Raw genomic sequence first — 15,542 nt, forward strand, 5'->3', positions numbered from 1 at the left:
GCTGCAATGACAGTCTAGATTTTTCAATCAGAATTCTTTCTCTGTACTACAACATAGCATATTGGCAAGTTGTGATCAAAGTCATAATGTATTTGTTTGCATAATATGCATAATAAAAGCAGCAACCTTAATTGTGAACATAAATTATTTTTAAATGTATTTATTTGACAGATTGTCAGAGATATTGCAACACCGAAGGATACAGATTATGAGTAAAGGTTCAGGAAATCTTTATTTGATCATGACAGAACACAAATCCAAGCTCTACAGATGCCCGCCTGAGAAGGGCACAAGACTAGGATAAACAGAACAGCCTCAGGATGCACAAGGTCATAATTAGTCCAGTCAACCACACAGTTGCAGTTCATGCTAAATGTAACCCAGCTGGGAAGTATTCCCTCAAGCGGAAATGGATAGTCTTTGAGGCTTGCTCTTATGTAAAAGGTTATGTTATGAAAAGCACAGTGAATGAAAAAGACTGCCAGCACTTCAAGTATTTATTTCATATCACATTTTTCCATGATGAAACACACGTTGCCTAAAATGCTGCTCCCTTTATTCTGGTCTCCTCTCACCTTGCATGTATTGACTGTCAGACTATTACAAGCTGAAAAGATACAAAAGATAATAAAAGTGCATGTCTTTGGGTTGTATAAAAGAGATCCAATGTGTTCAAGAAGATGTCAACATATGAGATGTGGTCCTGGGCCAAAGCATGGTTGATCCCTCCTATAGCTGCTGGTCCAAAACCAACAGGCTGTTGGGCTTCCTGGGGCCTGTTCTGAGGGCAGATCAAGACCTTGTTATTGCACTGGGCTCTGGGAACACAGGAAGCCTTTGGAAACACTACCGTTGTTCACCTCACAGAGAATGCAAGACAGAATGTAACCGTCAGCAGGTTAAAAGCCTCCAAAAGTATTCACATAATCAAGGCTAAATTTGAATTTTGGCTCTGTATTTCAGCAATTTACAAAATGTAATTTTGTATTAAAGCAGATAGTCAAACATGTTTTACCACTGTCCAAATATGTATGTAGGTCACTGTACAGTACAAGTGACAGGTCCTTGCTAGCAGAGGTAAAGGCTGAGAAGCAAAAACTGTTTAACATGGTGAAAGACCTCAGACAATAACAAAACATCCAGATGGTGGAGTTGTAGGGTTTTTATTCATTTTCAACCTACAATGAGCATAAAACCTAAAACAAAAAAAACATGATTGGAGGCTATGACAGAAGAGGTTGTAAAACAAGAAATGGAAGTTGGAGTTCACCACTACTAACACCAACTTTCCTTCGAGACAAGTGGAACAGAGTGGAATAAAATTCATGGATAATTCACATTAAAACTCCTGTTATGGTTCTTTGTCCTCTATCTTTACACAATTAAAAAATAACTGCCTAAATTGTAACAGATTGGTATTTTTTTTGGCAAAGTTTATCCCTCACATACCCTTCTGGAAGAAAACATTTTCCATTAACTAAATACATTAAAATAGCATTTTTTTTTTTTCAAGTAACAGATAAGGGAATTTTTCCTCTTGGAAACAATCATTAGATATAATTAAGTTAAAACCAGATGATAATAGAGCAATGCAATAAGATTCAGAGGATGCTGGCAATGCAAGGGAACAAAATTGAATGATTGGTTCACATTTACATTGAAAAGAAGTCCCTGATAGAAGCTGTAAAACAAAAAAAGATATTCACATTCTGCTTGTGTAGGTAAATATTGACATGGTTGATGCATTTCCCCCCTTGCTCCTCCAAGCATCCTCTTTCATGTTACACAATTCGACAGTCCAGTTTAAAACATCACACTGATCCAAACACAGCTTTCATGGTCTTTTTTCAAAGCTAGAGCTCACATTTCATTTCCTCAAAGGCGCGTGCGTGTACTTAAGGAATTCATTTCATTTAACTTTTTTTCTTCTATTAAAATATAGAATTCATTAATAATATATGGTAGGGCTAAAAAATACAGACCAAGTGACCAAAAAAATAAAAAGACGCAAAGCATTTTGTTGTTGAATACAGTAGCTAGAGGACCACAGAGTTCAAAGTTCAGACATCCCCAGGTCTTGTGGCTGAAGGGGAAGAGCCAAAAGGTAAAAAAAATTGTCATCCACTGGTTGGTCATCCATTAGGACTACTGCTTGACCTTCAGGTGTGGGTATAGTTCAGCCCTTGCATCTGACCTCAGGTCAGATCCTCAAAGACTAATCCAACCCCTCCCCCCTCCTGCCAGCTCACCTGTAATGGCCTGAAAATCCTGGTCTCATACCCACTGCCACCATGCTCACAATCATTCTCCTATTTCCTTGTCAGGCTGGCCATCAGGTGTATTCGGTTAAGCTAAAAACAAGTATCCAATAAAATGAAATAAAAATTATCATAATTAAAACCGCAAACTGGATTTAAAATTCATAGTCGTCATCTGCCATGTCGATAGCCCAGGCAAACTTCTCGCGTTGAGTTTTGTTGTAGATCTTCTCAATGGGGATGGCCCACTTCTTACACCTAGGAGACGAGGGTCGATGACAAGGAAATAAAAGTGAGCCATCATCTCCTGTATTGTCATGTACTTAGTCAACACAGAAACCCTCCCGACTCACTAAACATATTGCCGTTGCGTTACATTTCCTAGAAGAGCAACAAAGTGTGCTACAGAAGAGGAGCAAAGAAGGAGACGTCTAAAATGTGAAAGATTTAAAATGCCCTCTCACCAGGCCACAGAAATTCGTGGATCCAGGTAGTTGAGCTTGGAGGTGCCCAGGGCGATCTGCTTGTTCTCCTCCCGGTCCGTCGCCTGCACCTCCAGCTTCATCAGCTGCTCCTCTATCCTCTCCAGTGCCTTCTTCTTGGTCTCCACAGTTCTGGAGGGAGAGAAAAATAAGCTCACTATATACACACACACACACACACACACACACACACACAGACACCTTCTAAGGTTTACCAGTGCTTCAACAAGCCCATCTTTTCTTAATACTTACTTTTTTGACTTCTCGTCTCTCCGTACTTTGGCGTCAGCCTTGGAGCTCTTCAGCTCCCTCTTGGCGTCAGACAGCTGAGCCTTCTTTGCATCAATCTGGTGGAACATGAGTACATTTAAAAAGGGATGACTGGTTGAAGTGATTCATTTTTACTGTTCTACGCATTTAGCATTTTTAAATTAAACCCTAGATTCTTCTACATTGCCAGCTCTGAAGACACTCACTTTAGTCTGGAGGTTCTGCATGGACTTCTCAAAGGTCTTGGGCGGGGCCCTCTGATGGTTACACAGGATGGCCACAGCTCTGTTGGCCCTATTGTAGGACAGGATCTTGGCGGTAACGTTCTCGTCCGCTAGAGAGAGGATTACACATGAGCATCATAAGCTTGACACCAAGCGGCAGGCCATCTCAGAAGAGTACAGAGGAGTTCTGATTTGTGTCTAACCAGTCTAACTATAAGCGAGGAATGACCCAATTGACCCTCTACTTTACATGACATAAGCATATCAGCATCTTCATACTTTGGCTCAGTACTGCTCCTCCTCCTCCTACTTGGTCATATCAACCCAGCCTCATGGAGAAATACATTCGGGTTAGGTCATGCGTTCTCAACCCAGGTTTCCCCATCCCTAACACACTAATGGGGACATAACCGTGGTGACTTACGGCTGGTGAGCTCCTTCAGCTGCTGCTGTAGGGTGATGGAGGCATTGTAAGTACGGAACACTTTGGCCGTAAGTCCGTCCATCAGCTCCTGAAGATGCTTGTTCAGAATGGAAGTCTGGAAAGATGAGAGGATGGAGAGAATGCCATCATGAGAAAATGGGACTGATGGGAAGAGGGGCAGAGTTAAGACGACATCTGATTCTCACACTAGGGATGTCATGATGCTTTTTCTATCATGAGAGGGAGCAACATGACTAAAACTAAATTCACATCAAGTCATGGGGTAAAGAGGGTTTTACACAGGACCTCATTCCACATTCACAAGCAACTTTTCTGCTTACATTGAGACGGTCGAAGAGGTCATCCTCTGGCTGCTTGTTTTCCATGAACAGCTGGAGGTTCTTGAAAACCTATAAAAAGGCAGGAGAGAATATTAGCATTTCTTATATATATATATAAAAAAGTATAATCAATTATAAATAACAGGGATTAAGAATTCCTATGAGTTCTACAGAAAAGAATACCACATTTTATTGATGGCCAATTGAACCATATCTAAATTCCAGAACCACTTACCCTCTTTTCCACAGGGACTTTGTTGTAGTAGCGAATGGAATCTTTACCCAAGAAGTCAAACTCCACCACAAACTCTTGGCCATCTTTCTCAGGGTACAGGTTGATGTGTTCCACCCTGAGGGAGCAGCAGCCCACTGTGTCCGCAGTCTCCCCTTCCTCCTTCTCGTTACCTGCTCTCAGAGCCAGCTGGGGAACAGCAGGACAGGAAACATGTTACAATTGAACCATGTTAGATCCCACCATGTCATCTGTGTGTGTGTGTGTAGAGCAGGCATCTTACCTTATCAATGAAATACAGTGCGACTGCTCTCTGCCTGATCCTCATCTCTTTGGACTTCCAGTCCTCGCGGTACTGGTTCCTCAGCCGGTCCACACATTTCTTCAGCCTCCGGGCCGTCTCATACTTCTGCCAGTCCTTCTCCCCCTGTGGACCGACTGCCATTAGAACACTCAGGGGTAGGAGACAACGGCTGTTGAAGTGGCATGCAAACTAACAGCAGCAAATGGAGAAAGTGGCTGAATGGCTCAACCACTCCAGCCTCACTCAAGGTGGGAAAAACAGTAGCCATGTACTTCTTCACAAAACAGGTTCACCCGGACATCCTGATCCACAGACAATAAAGTCACCCTACTTTGAATGTGAAAAAATGTCCAGAAATTTCCAAATGTTCGATACATCAGGAACTCTACAGAGGCAGCTAAGATGTGCATGCAATCTTTTCTCACCTGTCCTACTGTATCACCCGCTGGTCTCAAGCCAATGAAATCAATTAAACCCCGTTGATCTCTATATAAACAAGCACTGAAGATTGTGGACAGGAAATCACAATTACCATCACTGTAATATTCTCCCCAAGTCCAATATGTAAGTTCTCTAACTTTATTTCTCTCAGCACCCCCACCTCTGAATAAGTGTGTCATAAAGCTCTGAACAAAACAGCAGTCGCCCAGACCTCCACAAGGAGTCATTCCTAACACAATTCCTAACGATACATAAACACCTTTGAGCAGGCAGTATTCTCCACCTCAGGCATCAGGAAATGGAATTCCCTCCCCCTTAAGCACAAGAGACTTTAAATCCTTCTCCATGAAGGTCATAGCGTGGATCAAGGCACATCACTCCTGCACACTGACTAATTCTTAATGCATAGTCTCAATGTGTTGATGTCCTGTATTATTTGTTGCATTTATATTTCCTGTATTTGTTTTATTACTATATGAGTGCTGTGCATGTCACCATGTTTGTGTATTTAGCGGGAACTGTCTTTGCTCCATATATTTAATCTACGTTGAAAAACTGCATTATTTGTGTGGTGATATACTGTATGACATTTTGCCTAAACAGTCATTTAAACTTAATGTCCCGATCACAGCTTGACAAACCAAACAGTTGGATAGCATAACATGATAGCTTAATAAGAAGCATCACACACCGCATTCGTAATAATATAACTTGTCTCATGTCCTATAGGCTGTCATTTGTCTATAAAATATTGATTTGGTTAGCGTTATGACACTATGCTCTGGGAGTCCTAATTCCGCTTACTTATTTTTGAGCTTGCTTTCGGGGCCACCTATGAGAGAAGGCGGCGGTAATGGCATGGCAGCCTCGAGGGCCCGCTCTGTCCGTTGCCTCTGGTCCTGCATTGTATTCGTCAGCGCTAGATTGAGGTTGTGGCCAAACCAGTTGAGCCATGGCCAATTGAGGGCAATGTTAGCAGCATTGTCAGTCGTTAAGGCCGAGAGTTCATTTTCTCATCTAACTGAGTGCTGCGCGGAGTGCATCAATGTTGTCCGCCGTGTAGTTTTCTGGAAAAAAGCTAGTCTGTAGGCATGTTGACTGTAGTTTCCAGTCGGATGTGACAAGGGGACAGTTAACAACATGTGGTAATCAGTTATCATGAAGCCATACATTTCCGTTGTCAGCGAATAGCTGTCTGAACCCAACAGCATCACTTGATGGACAGATATACCATCTGTGCAGCTGTTAATAGGTGCGAGTGTAGATTACTTCCCATTAGTGTTCCCATCCCTGGCCGTCATATTTTTCTTGGAAACCTCGTCCAAATCTGCAGGCTCTCCTTTATGGTCAGGTCGGAACCCGAGATGCTGCCATATAGCAGCAGTGGCATTTTTAAGGACCAAGCCATTACCGCTAGTCATCTTTTTCCCCCTCCTTCTCTAACATTAGGCGGAAGAGGTCATGTGGCAACACCCCAAAAGTTACTCCTGAAGGTTAAATATTGTAATTCTTCCTCTAAACACGCTGGCAGCAGCGCTTAATTTGGCAGTTTGATAAATGACGATATTGAAAAGCACACCGTGAGCATTTTCAAATCCTGCAGGATACAGTATTGCCGTTATACCGATTGGGCGCAATCCTAGTAAACACCATATTTCTGAAATGTATATGGTTCCTATAAATAAACTACTTTCAAAGAAGAGGGGACACAATCATAACAGCTAACAAGACTTTCAGAGCACTCTATGGGGCCCTGTTTTCATATTAGCTAACCCTTAATAATGAGCCTACCTTGATCCTGGAGCTGGGGTTCAGCATGATGTACTTAATGGATCCCTGGATGTTTTCCGTCCACGACACCAACCAGGTCACCTTGTTGTCATGACGCACTTCCTTCCATTTGGTTCCTGGGGGAGGTTTGGGGTGCTTGGAATCCCTGTGGGTGACACACAAGGGACAGGGTGGTTGAGTACAATATCTCAGTCTATAGAATGTTTTTTTACCTGTATTGATATTTTTTTTCTGAACCACGCCATACTATACCATTGCATTGGCCTCAACCTAGCACTGAGCAAGATCCCGACACCCAAGGCTTCCCACTCACTTGCTGCAGTTAACGATGACGTCCTCCGGCCGGATACGGCGCTTTAGCATGCCCATCTTGGGGTGGTCTCCTCGGCCCCGGAATAGCCCGGGGGGCTCAATACGGAAGTTAGCGATGCGCTCCTTGTGGTTGTCCATGATGCAAAAACCATACTCCTGGAGGGTACGCTCATTCTCTTCTTTGATTTTCTGCAAGAGAGTTTTTCTATTTTTCTTGCCACTGTTTTTTCTTGGGGGGGGTGGGGGGCTTCATTAATGAGGGGATTCACGTCTGGCACAAACACTCATGTGATAGCTTACCAGTTTTTCATCTTTTGTCATCGCCTTTCTGGCCTCAGACTGAGCCTTGAAGTAGTCACTCATCTCATTGAAGTTACACTTTTTTAGGTCAGTGATCTTTGACCGCTCATCAGAGGTCATTTCCTGTGGAGGAGACATGTTATGGAGGGTGTATAAACTGAGCAATACATATCTATTTAATCAGAAACACCAGACAAGGAGCACTGATCACTGCCCATCCAGGAATCCCTACCTTTTTCCAGTCCTTGAAGAAGTTTTTCCGGAAGGCATCCTTGGTAGTGTACTCATGGTCAAGCATTTTGGCAAAGAAGGTAGCCACCTCCTCTGCTCCTGGGCTGAGCTTTGTGTGCTTTCCTATAAAGCAATTTCAACAAACACTTCAAAAAAAAAAAATACACCATTTCTATTGAGTATCAAACTCCTGACGGGTCAATAAACAGAACTAGCAGCAGCGCTGGAGTTAAACTCACCATCATAGAAAAATTTTACATTGCTGGGAAGAGGATCGTAAGGTGGCGCCAACACTGGGCCTTTGTGTTCCAGAAACCTCCATTTGGAGCCATCTGTAGAGCGCTCCTCTTCCCACCTGGAGTCCAAAAGGGAACAAGAACATGGAGTGAGGAGGAGCAGGATATGGTTGATGCATGTCAACCATTTTGTCCACTAGTGACACACAGTAGATCCATATTGGAAACTAGAGCAAAATAACAAGGAGGCTGGAATTGCCTTGAAAATTCTGCTCTGCTCAGTACAGCAAGTAAGCTGAAGGGCAATATGAAACTCACCATTTCCACTTCTCCTCTGGCTCTTTCTTTGCTTTCTTTTTCCCGTCAGCGACTACCCCCTTCTTGTTTTTTGTCTTTTTGGGCTTCATGTCCTGAAAAAAATAAAAAGACCACGTGAGCCTTCCGTCTCCCCCAGGCAGGCAGAAAAAAGCCCAATTAGAGAACATGAGGACACTTACCTCGTCATCTTGTTTTCTCTTTTTAGCCTTCTTGTCTGTCATATCATTTTCAATCTTAATTTTTTTGGGCTTGAATTCAGAACTGAAGAGAGAAACACTCACTGTTAAGGTACCTAATGGCAATGGCGGTTTTAACAATAATTATACAGACATGACTTAAAGGTGCTTACAGGCGGGAAGCGGCAGCCGCAAAGGTCTGACATTGAATGGGAGTATGGTGGCAAAATGCAAGCGGTTTTGCAAGCAGTGCGGCTAGTGGCACGGCTTCCAGTACATGCTGGCTCGCGGCACCAAAACAATACAATTTTCTGAAGTCTTGAGCGGCCGCCGCAAATGGTTTACCAATGATCAGGGTTCATCTTGTCATTAAATCATTGTTTGTTTGACAACATTCAAGCTGATAACAGCTGCCGCTTCACCGGCATGGTGTTCAAATTGCTGCTACATGTATAAGCGCCTTATTGCAGCTCGGGATTTCTTGCAGAGCAAACAGCTCAAACATCACTGTTTACAATCAGATTGAGGACAAATAATTTGGGGCTGGTCTAAACTTGGGGGGGGGGAGAACAGACAGTGTACACAGCATAATCTTGTGTCTATGCATATCATGGGGCCAGCAACTGAAGCAGCAAGGTGGGGGCGAGTAAAGAAGGAAGAATGGGACAGGTGTTGTTCCAGATCTACTCACTCATCATCATCACGCTCTCTCTTCAGGGACTTCTCGTTTTTGGGAGAATGGTAGAAGTCATCATTGTCAGGCTCAGACTTAATGCGAGCAGGGCTGATGACAATATATTCGGATTAGTTCCACAATTGAATAATGGTAAAAAATAATAATAACCATTTTTATGTTGCACAAATGTGACATCTACAGCTCGTACACATACCTGGCAAAGCCATTCTCCTTTTCCTTCTTCAGCTTGCCATCAACGGACTTCATCTGCAGGGGAAATTTTTTTTGAACATACGGTACTTTGAAATATTACAAAATACCAATTCAACAGGCTCAGCGGACAAACCTTGAATGACTCATCTAAACCGCAACAGTATCAACGGCCCTTTCTCAATTGTTAGAAAAACTGTCCTCTTCCCAATTCCTCAGTTCCCATGTCCTTCATGTCCCAGAAAACATTAAGTGGTCGCCATATGGAGCAACATTATACACTAATTATAGCTTGGGCTATTGTTTAATCTTTCACAGCATTAACAAAAGGTGACATTCATTAAAAGGAACAAATTAGTAGATGATAATTTTAGATTATATAAGTGGGTTCATATTTCAGTGCATGCAGTTGCTTCAGTCTATACATTATTTGGCCATTTCAACAGGCATATCCCGTGTCATTCTTACAAACTTGTTTCCTCTCCTCATTTCAATGTGATGTTATGAGTAGTAGGCAAGTGGAGGACAGAGGAGAGGACGCAAGGAATCAAGTTTCGAACAATTGAGACAGGGCCAAAGCATCCGTTGATATGACAATAAGGGCTCACCTTCTCCTCCTTCCTCTTGTCCTTGTGTTTGTCCTTATGTCTGTCTGTGCTGCCAATGCCATCTTTCTGCTTCATCTTCTCCTTGTCTCTATGTTTCTTTTCAGAGAAGTCCTTATGGTCGCTGGAATATCAAAGACGAAAAGGAGAAATCTACCTCAGAGTACTTTTGAGGAAACGCTACCAGAGCCATTTAATAGAGAGTCTCCTGCCCTATTCAGACACACGCACACACATGTTGAAGAGCTCAGAGCCAACTGTGTGGGTGGCGATTACTGCCATGATCAGGCAAGGTTTATTTCACCATTGTTTACTCTGGACAGTCCTAGTCACCATCCATGTAAAAAAAAAAATCTGGCATCAATAAGTGTCATACCTGTTGCCATACTTTGATTTCTCACGCTCCTTGTCCTTCTTGTGGTCCTTATGTTTGTGTTCTTTATCCTTGTACTTATCTTTATGCTTGTGAGAATCTAGAAACAGAGAGGAAATTAGAACAAACTTTTACATATAATGTCAACCATCACTTCAGAGAAAAGGTGCATATTGGGCTGAAAATGTTCTCAATTCTGACTTCTCTACACCCAGGAAGTGAAGAGACCTAAAAATAGACTGCGTCAACCTAACCAGGAACAATGAGTCAACGATATGCATTTGAGTCTGCACTCAAAAACAAGTTGAGACAAGAAGAAAATGAGTCGGAAAAAATAAGTCCCTGGGGTGCAATGTGAGAAATGGAGATGGGTCATCAGAGATAAACAAAATTCAAATTAACCTGGGAAGAGTGTCTGAATGACGGTCTTCATCCCGCAGCATAGTGTGCCCTTTGGCTCAGGAAACGCAAGGGCAGAACACTCAGCCAACACCTGGGTGAGAATCAGAATACTGCCGGGTGTGTGCGTTGCGCACACATGTCCATCTACCTCAACAGTTTGAATAGAACCGTATGGGCCATTTCCAGTCTACCTGAGGGCCCATGGCTCACAGCAGATCAGGAAATCACTTATCACCAACCCATAATTTACCAACTAGGGTAAGACTTGGGCTAGGCTTCAGGGGTACTGGGGGAAATGTTCAAATTGGTGCCGGCAACAAACTGGGGAGTGGATATGACTTTCATGGTACGACAGCACCTCCCAGTGTCCAGCCATAGGCCATTACATTTTACAGGGAAACCAAGTGAAACAAGGCAGAAAAGGGGTAGCATGTAAAAGAGACCTTCCACTTTGATACAGCTAAACTAAACACACAGGAGCCAAAAACAAAAGCCATAACAACAGCAAAATGAATGCCAATCTTCTCCCCTCAGTTGACTCATACAACACAGGTACTTTACACAGTCAGAGTTGAAAGAAGAAACTTATTACGTTAAAATGACTTTCACAGTGCCCTCCAGGCATGTGTATTGAGAGGTTTGAGGCTTAAGAATAGGACCAGAGACTCAGTCACAAGCCTCCATCCATAATAGCAAGATACTCACTCAGACACCAACAGACATTTCTCAAAAACAGAGTGCACCTTATTCATAATCTCAACAACATGTCACCTCAACAATTAAGTATATGTTGAGAGAAACTAAGTGACCATGACTAAAAACATTAGCCTAGTTGGACAAGTTGTATTGTACTTTCTGCTGACATATTCCAGACATTCTAAGAGGTAAACCTTTGCTTGGAGTAATGTTTGTATAAACTAGGTAATAGGATGTGGGTAGTACTTGTAGGTAGCTACATCATTACAGCGTTTCATGGAGATCTACACTGCAGATCTAACAGATCAGGGCAAATTAGTGTCTGGCTGCTTTCACTTCAGGGGCCCCAAGTTCTGTTACTACAGCAGACAAAACATGGGAAACAAGTCTATATAATCAGTCTACTCGATGACAGGGTAAAGTCTCAACCATTGAGTCTCCACCTGACCGCCGATGGCCAGCCCCCCACCACAAGTTGTATTACACATTCTACTACCTATCAAAAAGCATTATTCTTCTCTGTTCGGATCCCAAGATGCAAACAATACTGAGTTTAACTTGTGGGAAAGGTCTTGGCGGCAACATTGTTGTGATGAATCACTGACAACCTTCAAAAGTATACTATGGAATTATTGAGGCAATTGACAATGAACCCCCACTCTATATTTAATTAACAACTCATTGAGAAATGGTAGATAGTTGAAGCAAACTTAAAAATGTTGGTGTTGACAAACTAGCTTATTATAAATCTGTAAAGGATGTTCCTGAAAAATCTCACCACCTGGAAGCTAGAAAATGCAACATTACTTTTAAATTGCGAATCATTATGAATGATAATTGTGACAAACATGACCACAACATCAATTTAATACAAAATGTTGATTGAACCCATCTCGGATTATTTAACTTCTATCACCCTTGGGAATGATGTCTCATGCAAACGTCCCTCCGTGTTTCGCCTCCATATCACTGCCATCTGCACTTTAGCTATGTTTTCTACAGTCAGACCGCTAGACAGAGAAAAAGAAAATGGCGCAGAGACTAAGTCCTCAACCCCCAAACCCTTAGTTTCAGAGCCGTAATGTGACATTTAAATCTGTTCAACAACAAAATCGTCTTTCACACACCAATAAAACACCTCCAGATCTTTATGAATCTGCGGTCAGAATGAGATGATAAATTGCCCAAAAGCTATTTAAGAGCCACCCTTTTGAACAATAGGCGCTTGTGAGTGAGGCAGAGGACTTAGTCTCTGGGACGCCATTTCTGTCTTTAGCTAAACTATCCGGCTAGCGAACTAGCACATGCTAGTGCTAACTAGTGCAGACACGTCAGAAATTTAAGGAGAAACACCTTGCTTGTGACATTACACATTGTTGACACGTTACACTTACCATTGACCCGAGAGCTGGAGTCGATCTGCAAATTTCAAAACAAAGATTCGTCAGATTTCCTGTCATGATCAATTGCTTGCTTGCTGGATAACTTTGAACTTGCTGGCTGCTAGCTAGCTCGCTAACATAGCGAGCTAGCCTGGCAGCTAGCAGCCCTGATGATGGCTGGCTAGTGACTGGTTTGATAAAATGGCTTTCAACACAAATTGGCTAAGTCGTACAGCGCCACACAAAGTTCATATCTATGTGAACACATTAGCATAATATCCGTAAATCACGCTACAATGTGAAAAGTATAACGTTAAAAGTAAAACTGTCACATTTGTTGCAAATAAATTCACTGTCGACTTGCTAGATAGCCAACTAGCCAAGTTACCTGGCTAGCGTTATAAACCGACTGCTAGTGCTACTACTAGCAGAGGCAAATTAAACAGCAAGCCAGAGTTTAATGTCCTACAAAGATAACCCGCAATGACATGGCAGAATATTCGAAAGATTACCTGGCCATCGTTGTGGGAATGATCCCCACTCATTTCGTCTTCTTGATCTGACAAAAACAAAGTGAGAAACGTGTTAGAGGAAAACGCCGGCGAGGAGATTCGGGCAGAATGAAGAAAGAAACAGTTGTGTAACAGACTAAGTCCGAATTATATACAAATGCGCATGCTCATGGCTTTTTAAATGGGTGGGAAAACGCGTTGGCCAATTCTAGCCCCTCCCAAAACGTGCTCTTGGGGCCCCCACGTTATTATCACAGCCAGAGAGGGATATGCGGACAACATTGTCATATGAAGCGGCAGAGCATACTATCCCCATAAGACTTTGCAAAGGCTAGACTAACTGTTGAAATAATGATTAGCCTTTTGATTAATTTTATTTAGTGCCATGGTGTACTGTAGAAACTGAGAGTTGTGCACATTTCAGCTGATAATTCAACTTTAGCAGGCTACCACTTGTCCCTATTGATGTTTATCACGCGATATCAATGCAAATGTTTTCAGAGATCTGACTTAGTGGGTAGTGTCTGAATCCCCTAGGCCAATCTCTCTGGAGATGGGATGGTGATTTGATAGGTAGGTCACTTGGTGCTGCTGTTCTCGACACAATTCCTGTGAATCCTCCGTCCTACGCCGACCCCTATTGCTAAAACTGAGTCAGTTTGCAATCTCATGCACCCTTTATCACATAGGCGGCAGGCCTAATCATATTTTGTCATCTTACCAGATGATATCCTTTAGTTATAGAGAAAGTAACGGCATGACAAGGAGTGAAATGGAGCGGTCTCTGGTTCATGTATAGGTGCACTAATAGCGCATGGATGGGAACAGCTGGGATTTGGGGAATTTTTAACATTGGATTTAATATTAGAGGTATAGGCTCTAATCGGGCTCTAATCGGTACACCTCATTGTAGGGCTACACCATTGTTCATTTCATTTGACATACCTCTACATGTATTTCTCATTGCGTTGATACTCTGCCCTCTGCTGTCCATAAAGAAGACTGCATTGGGCCTAATGCATCCCACTTTTCACATCTCAAATTAGCTGGCTGAGAGTAGAGGCTAAATTCATTAGGCTGAGTGACTGTGGATATCTGTGAATATTTCACATGTCAAGGTGAACTGAATTACTATACTGGCAATACACAGGCCTACTGTTGAGAGTAATTTGAATGATATTTGCATTTCTACTGAGAATATTCTGTTAATCAACATTCACAATGTTAATTGTTTTACGCTAACTCTGCGGACATATGATAATTGTACAGTGCACTGTTCCCAGAGTGATCAGTGGGGCGGATCTGTCGTTGGATCATTTTAAGACTCTCAGATCAGTGCATATAATCTCATTAGGAGGATTATCAAGGTTGATGGAGGAACATAAGATAATACCAGCACCTCCTGCTTATTAGAGACTGCATGCTTTTAAAAAAAAAAAAAATCAAAAATCTTCTAAAATCATGCTCAGCCAAGCTAGGCCTCACATGGTCTGGCCTGTGTTGACTACTCTCATGTTTTTATGACTGCAGTTTCAATTACTGCGAAAATAAAATGAATACTCACAAATTATACAACCATAAGATCAACCATGACAATTAAAAATAAATCATTGTATCTGAAAGGGCAGGGCAGCAGGGATGTCACTTCCAGAAAAAACTTTCTTTCCTGACTGTGACACTGGATGCGATTGGATAGAAAGATTGAACACAAGTTGAACCCTCTTTGACTGATTTTGTCCACAAGAGGGCACCCCAGTCTTCAACATCCCTGTCCTGCTGGCTGTTTGTAAGTCATTTTTCAGGTGCAAGAGCAAACAATGGGCCTTGACCACTTGTTGAATATCAATGGCACTAGGTAAATTTCTATTTCAAGCCCAATGTTTCCTTATAGTAAATTAAATAAATGTGTTCATTGTCATTCCATCATGATATAGTATATATCATATTCTATCATTTGGATTTGGTGTCATAATGCAAGATGTTCATTGGGTTCAAGACTTTTGATGCAGGTCCTGTTGCGCCAGATTCAAGGTGATTTATGGTTAGGTTGGGCTCCAGCAGGGTCAACCAGGGGAGTCTGGTGGAGGGAGAAACCGCGGGATGGGTTGTTGAATGGATGGAATGGAATAGGGAATGGCATCAAACACACCATTTTGCATTCCATTCCATGAATTACAATGAGCCGTCCTCAGATTTCTCCTTCCACCAGCTTCTCCTGGGTCAACCTTCCAATAATGGTCATCAATCTCTCAGCAAGCAATAGGGTTGTAATAGGGGTTCAGGTGTGAAAGACTTATTTGTTCTCTATATTGTTGTCTCTATATCGGCTTTACGTACACCACACAT

At 42.3% G+C, this 15,542-nt stretch overlaps 1 protein-coding gene across 2 annotated transcripts; it reads right to left on the reverse strand.

Annotated features, from left to right (window-relative positions):
* Nucleotides 1-1,147: 1,147 nt before the first annotated feature.
* top1a (DNA topoisomerase Ia) lies at nt 1,148-13,325 on the reverse strand. 2 transcript variants are annotated; one of them, XM_083668407.1, is made up of 21 exons: nt 13,197-13,325; nt 12,697-12,721; nt 10,208-10,304; nt 9,835-9,955; nt 9,231-9,283; nt 9,032-9,124; nt 8,344-8,425; nt 8,165-8,256; nt 7,850-7,965; nt 7,612-7,733; nt 7,380-7,502; nt 7,081-7,268; nt 6,768-6,912; nt 4,515-4,658; nt 4,235-4,420; nt 4,000-4,068; nt 3,659-3,773; nt 3,217-3,344; nt 2,993-3,087; nt 2,723-2,872; nt 1,148-2,516 (listed from the first exon to the last, which is right to left on the reverse strand). In XM_083668407.1, exons 1-21 carry the CDS (start codon nt 13,227-13,229, stop codon nt 2,414-2,416), a joined length of 2,280 nt encoding a protein of 759 aa, XP_083524533.1. In that variant the 5' UTR covers nt 13,230-13,325; the 3' UTR covers nt 1,148-2,413. The 2 variants fall into 2 exon arrangements, with proteins under 2 accessions (XP_083524533.1, XP_083524534.1); XM_083668408.1 differs by lacking the exons at nt 12,697-12,721; nt 13,197-13,325 and adding an exon at nt 10,607-10,654.
* Between the last annotated feature and the right edge of the window lie 2,217 nt (nt 13,326-15,542).

The sequence above is a fragment of the Argentina silus genome (genome assembly GCF_951799395.1).
Source record: "Argentina silus genome assembly, chromosome: 4".
Classification (NCBI taxonomy): Eukaryota; Metazoa; Chordata; class Actinopteri; order Argentiniformes; family Argentinidae; genus Argentina; species Argentina silus.

Bases quoted from the DNA above. Each gene is read 5' to 3' on its own strand.
- top1a (XM_083668407.1), bottom strand. From the start codon at position 13,229: ATGAGTGGGGATCATTCCCACAACGATGGCCAG. The intron at 10,305-12,696 runs GTAAGTGTAACG...CTCTGTTTCTAG, and splicing joins CTCCAGCTCTCGGGTCAATG to ATTCTCACAAGCATAAAGAT. The intron at 8,426-9,031 runs GTGAGTAGATCT...TTCTCTCTTCAG, and splicing joins AGAGAGCGTGATGATGATGA to TTCTGAATTCAAGCCCAAAA.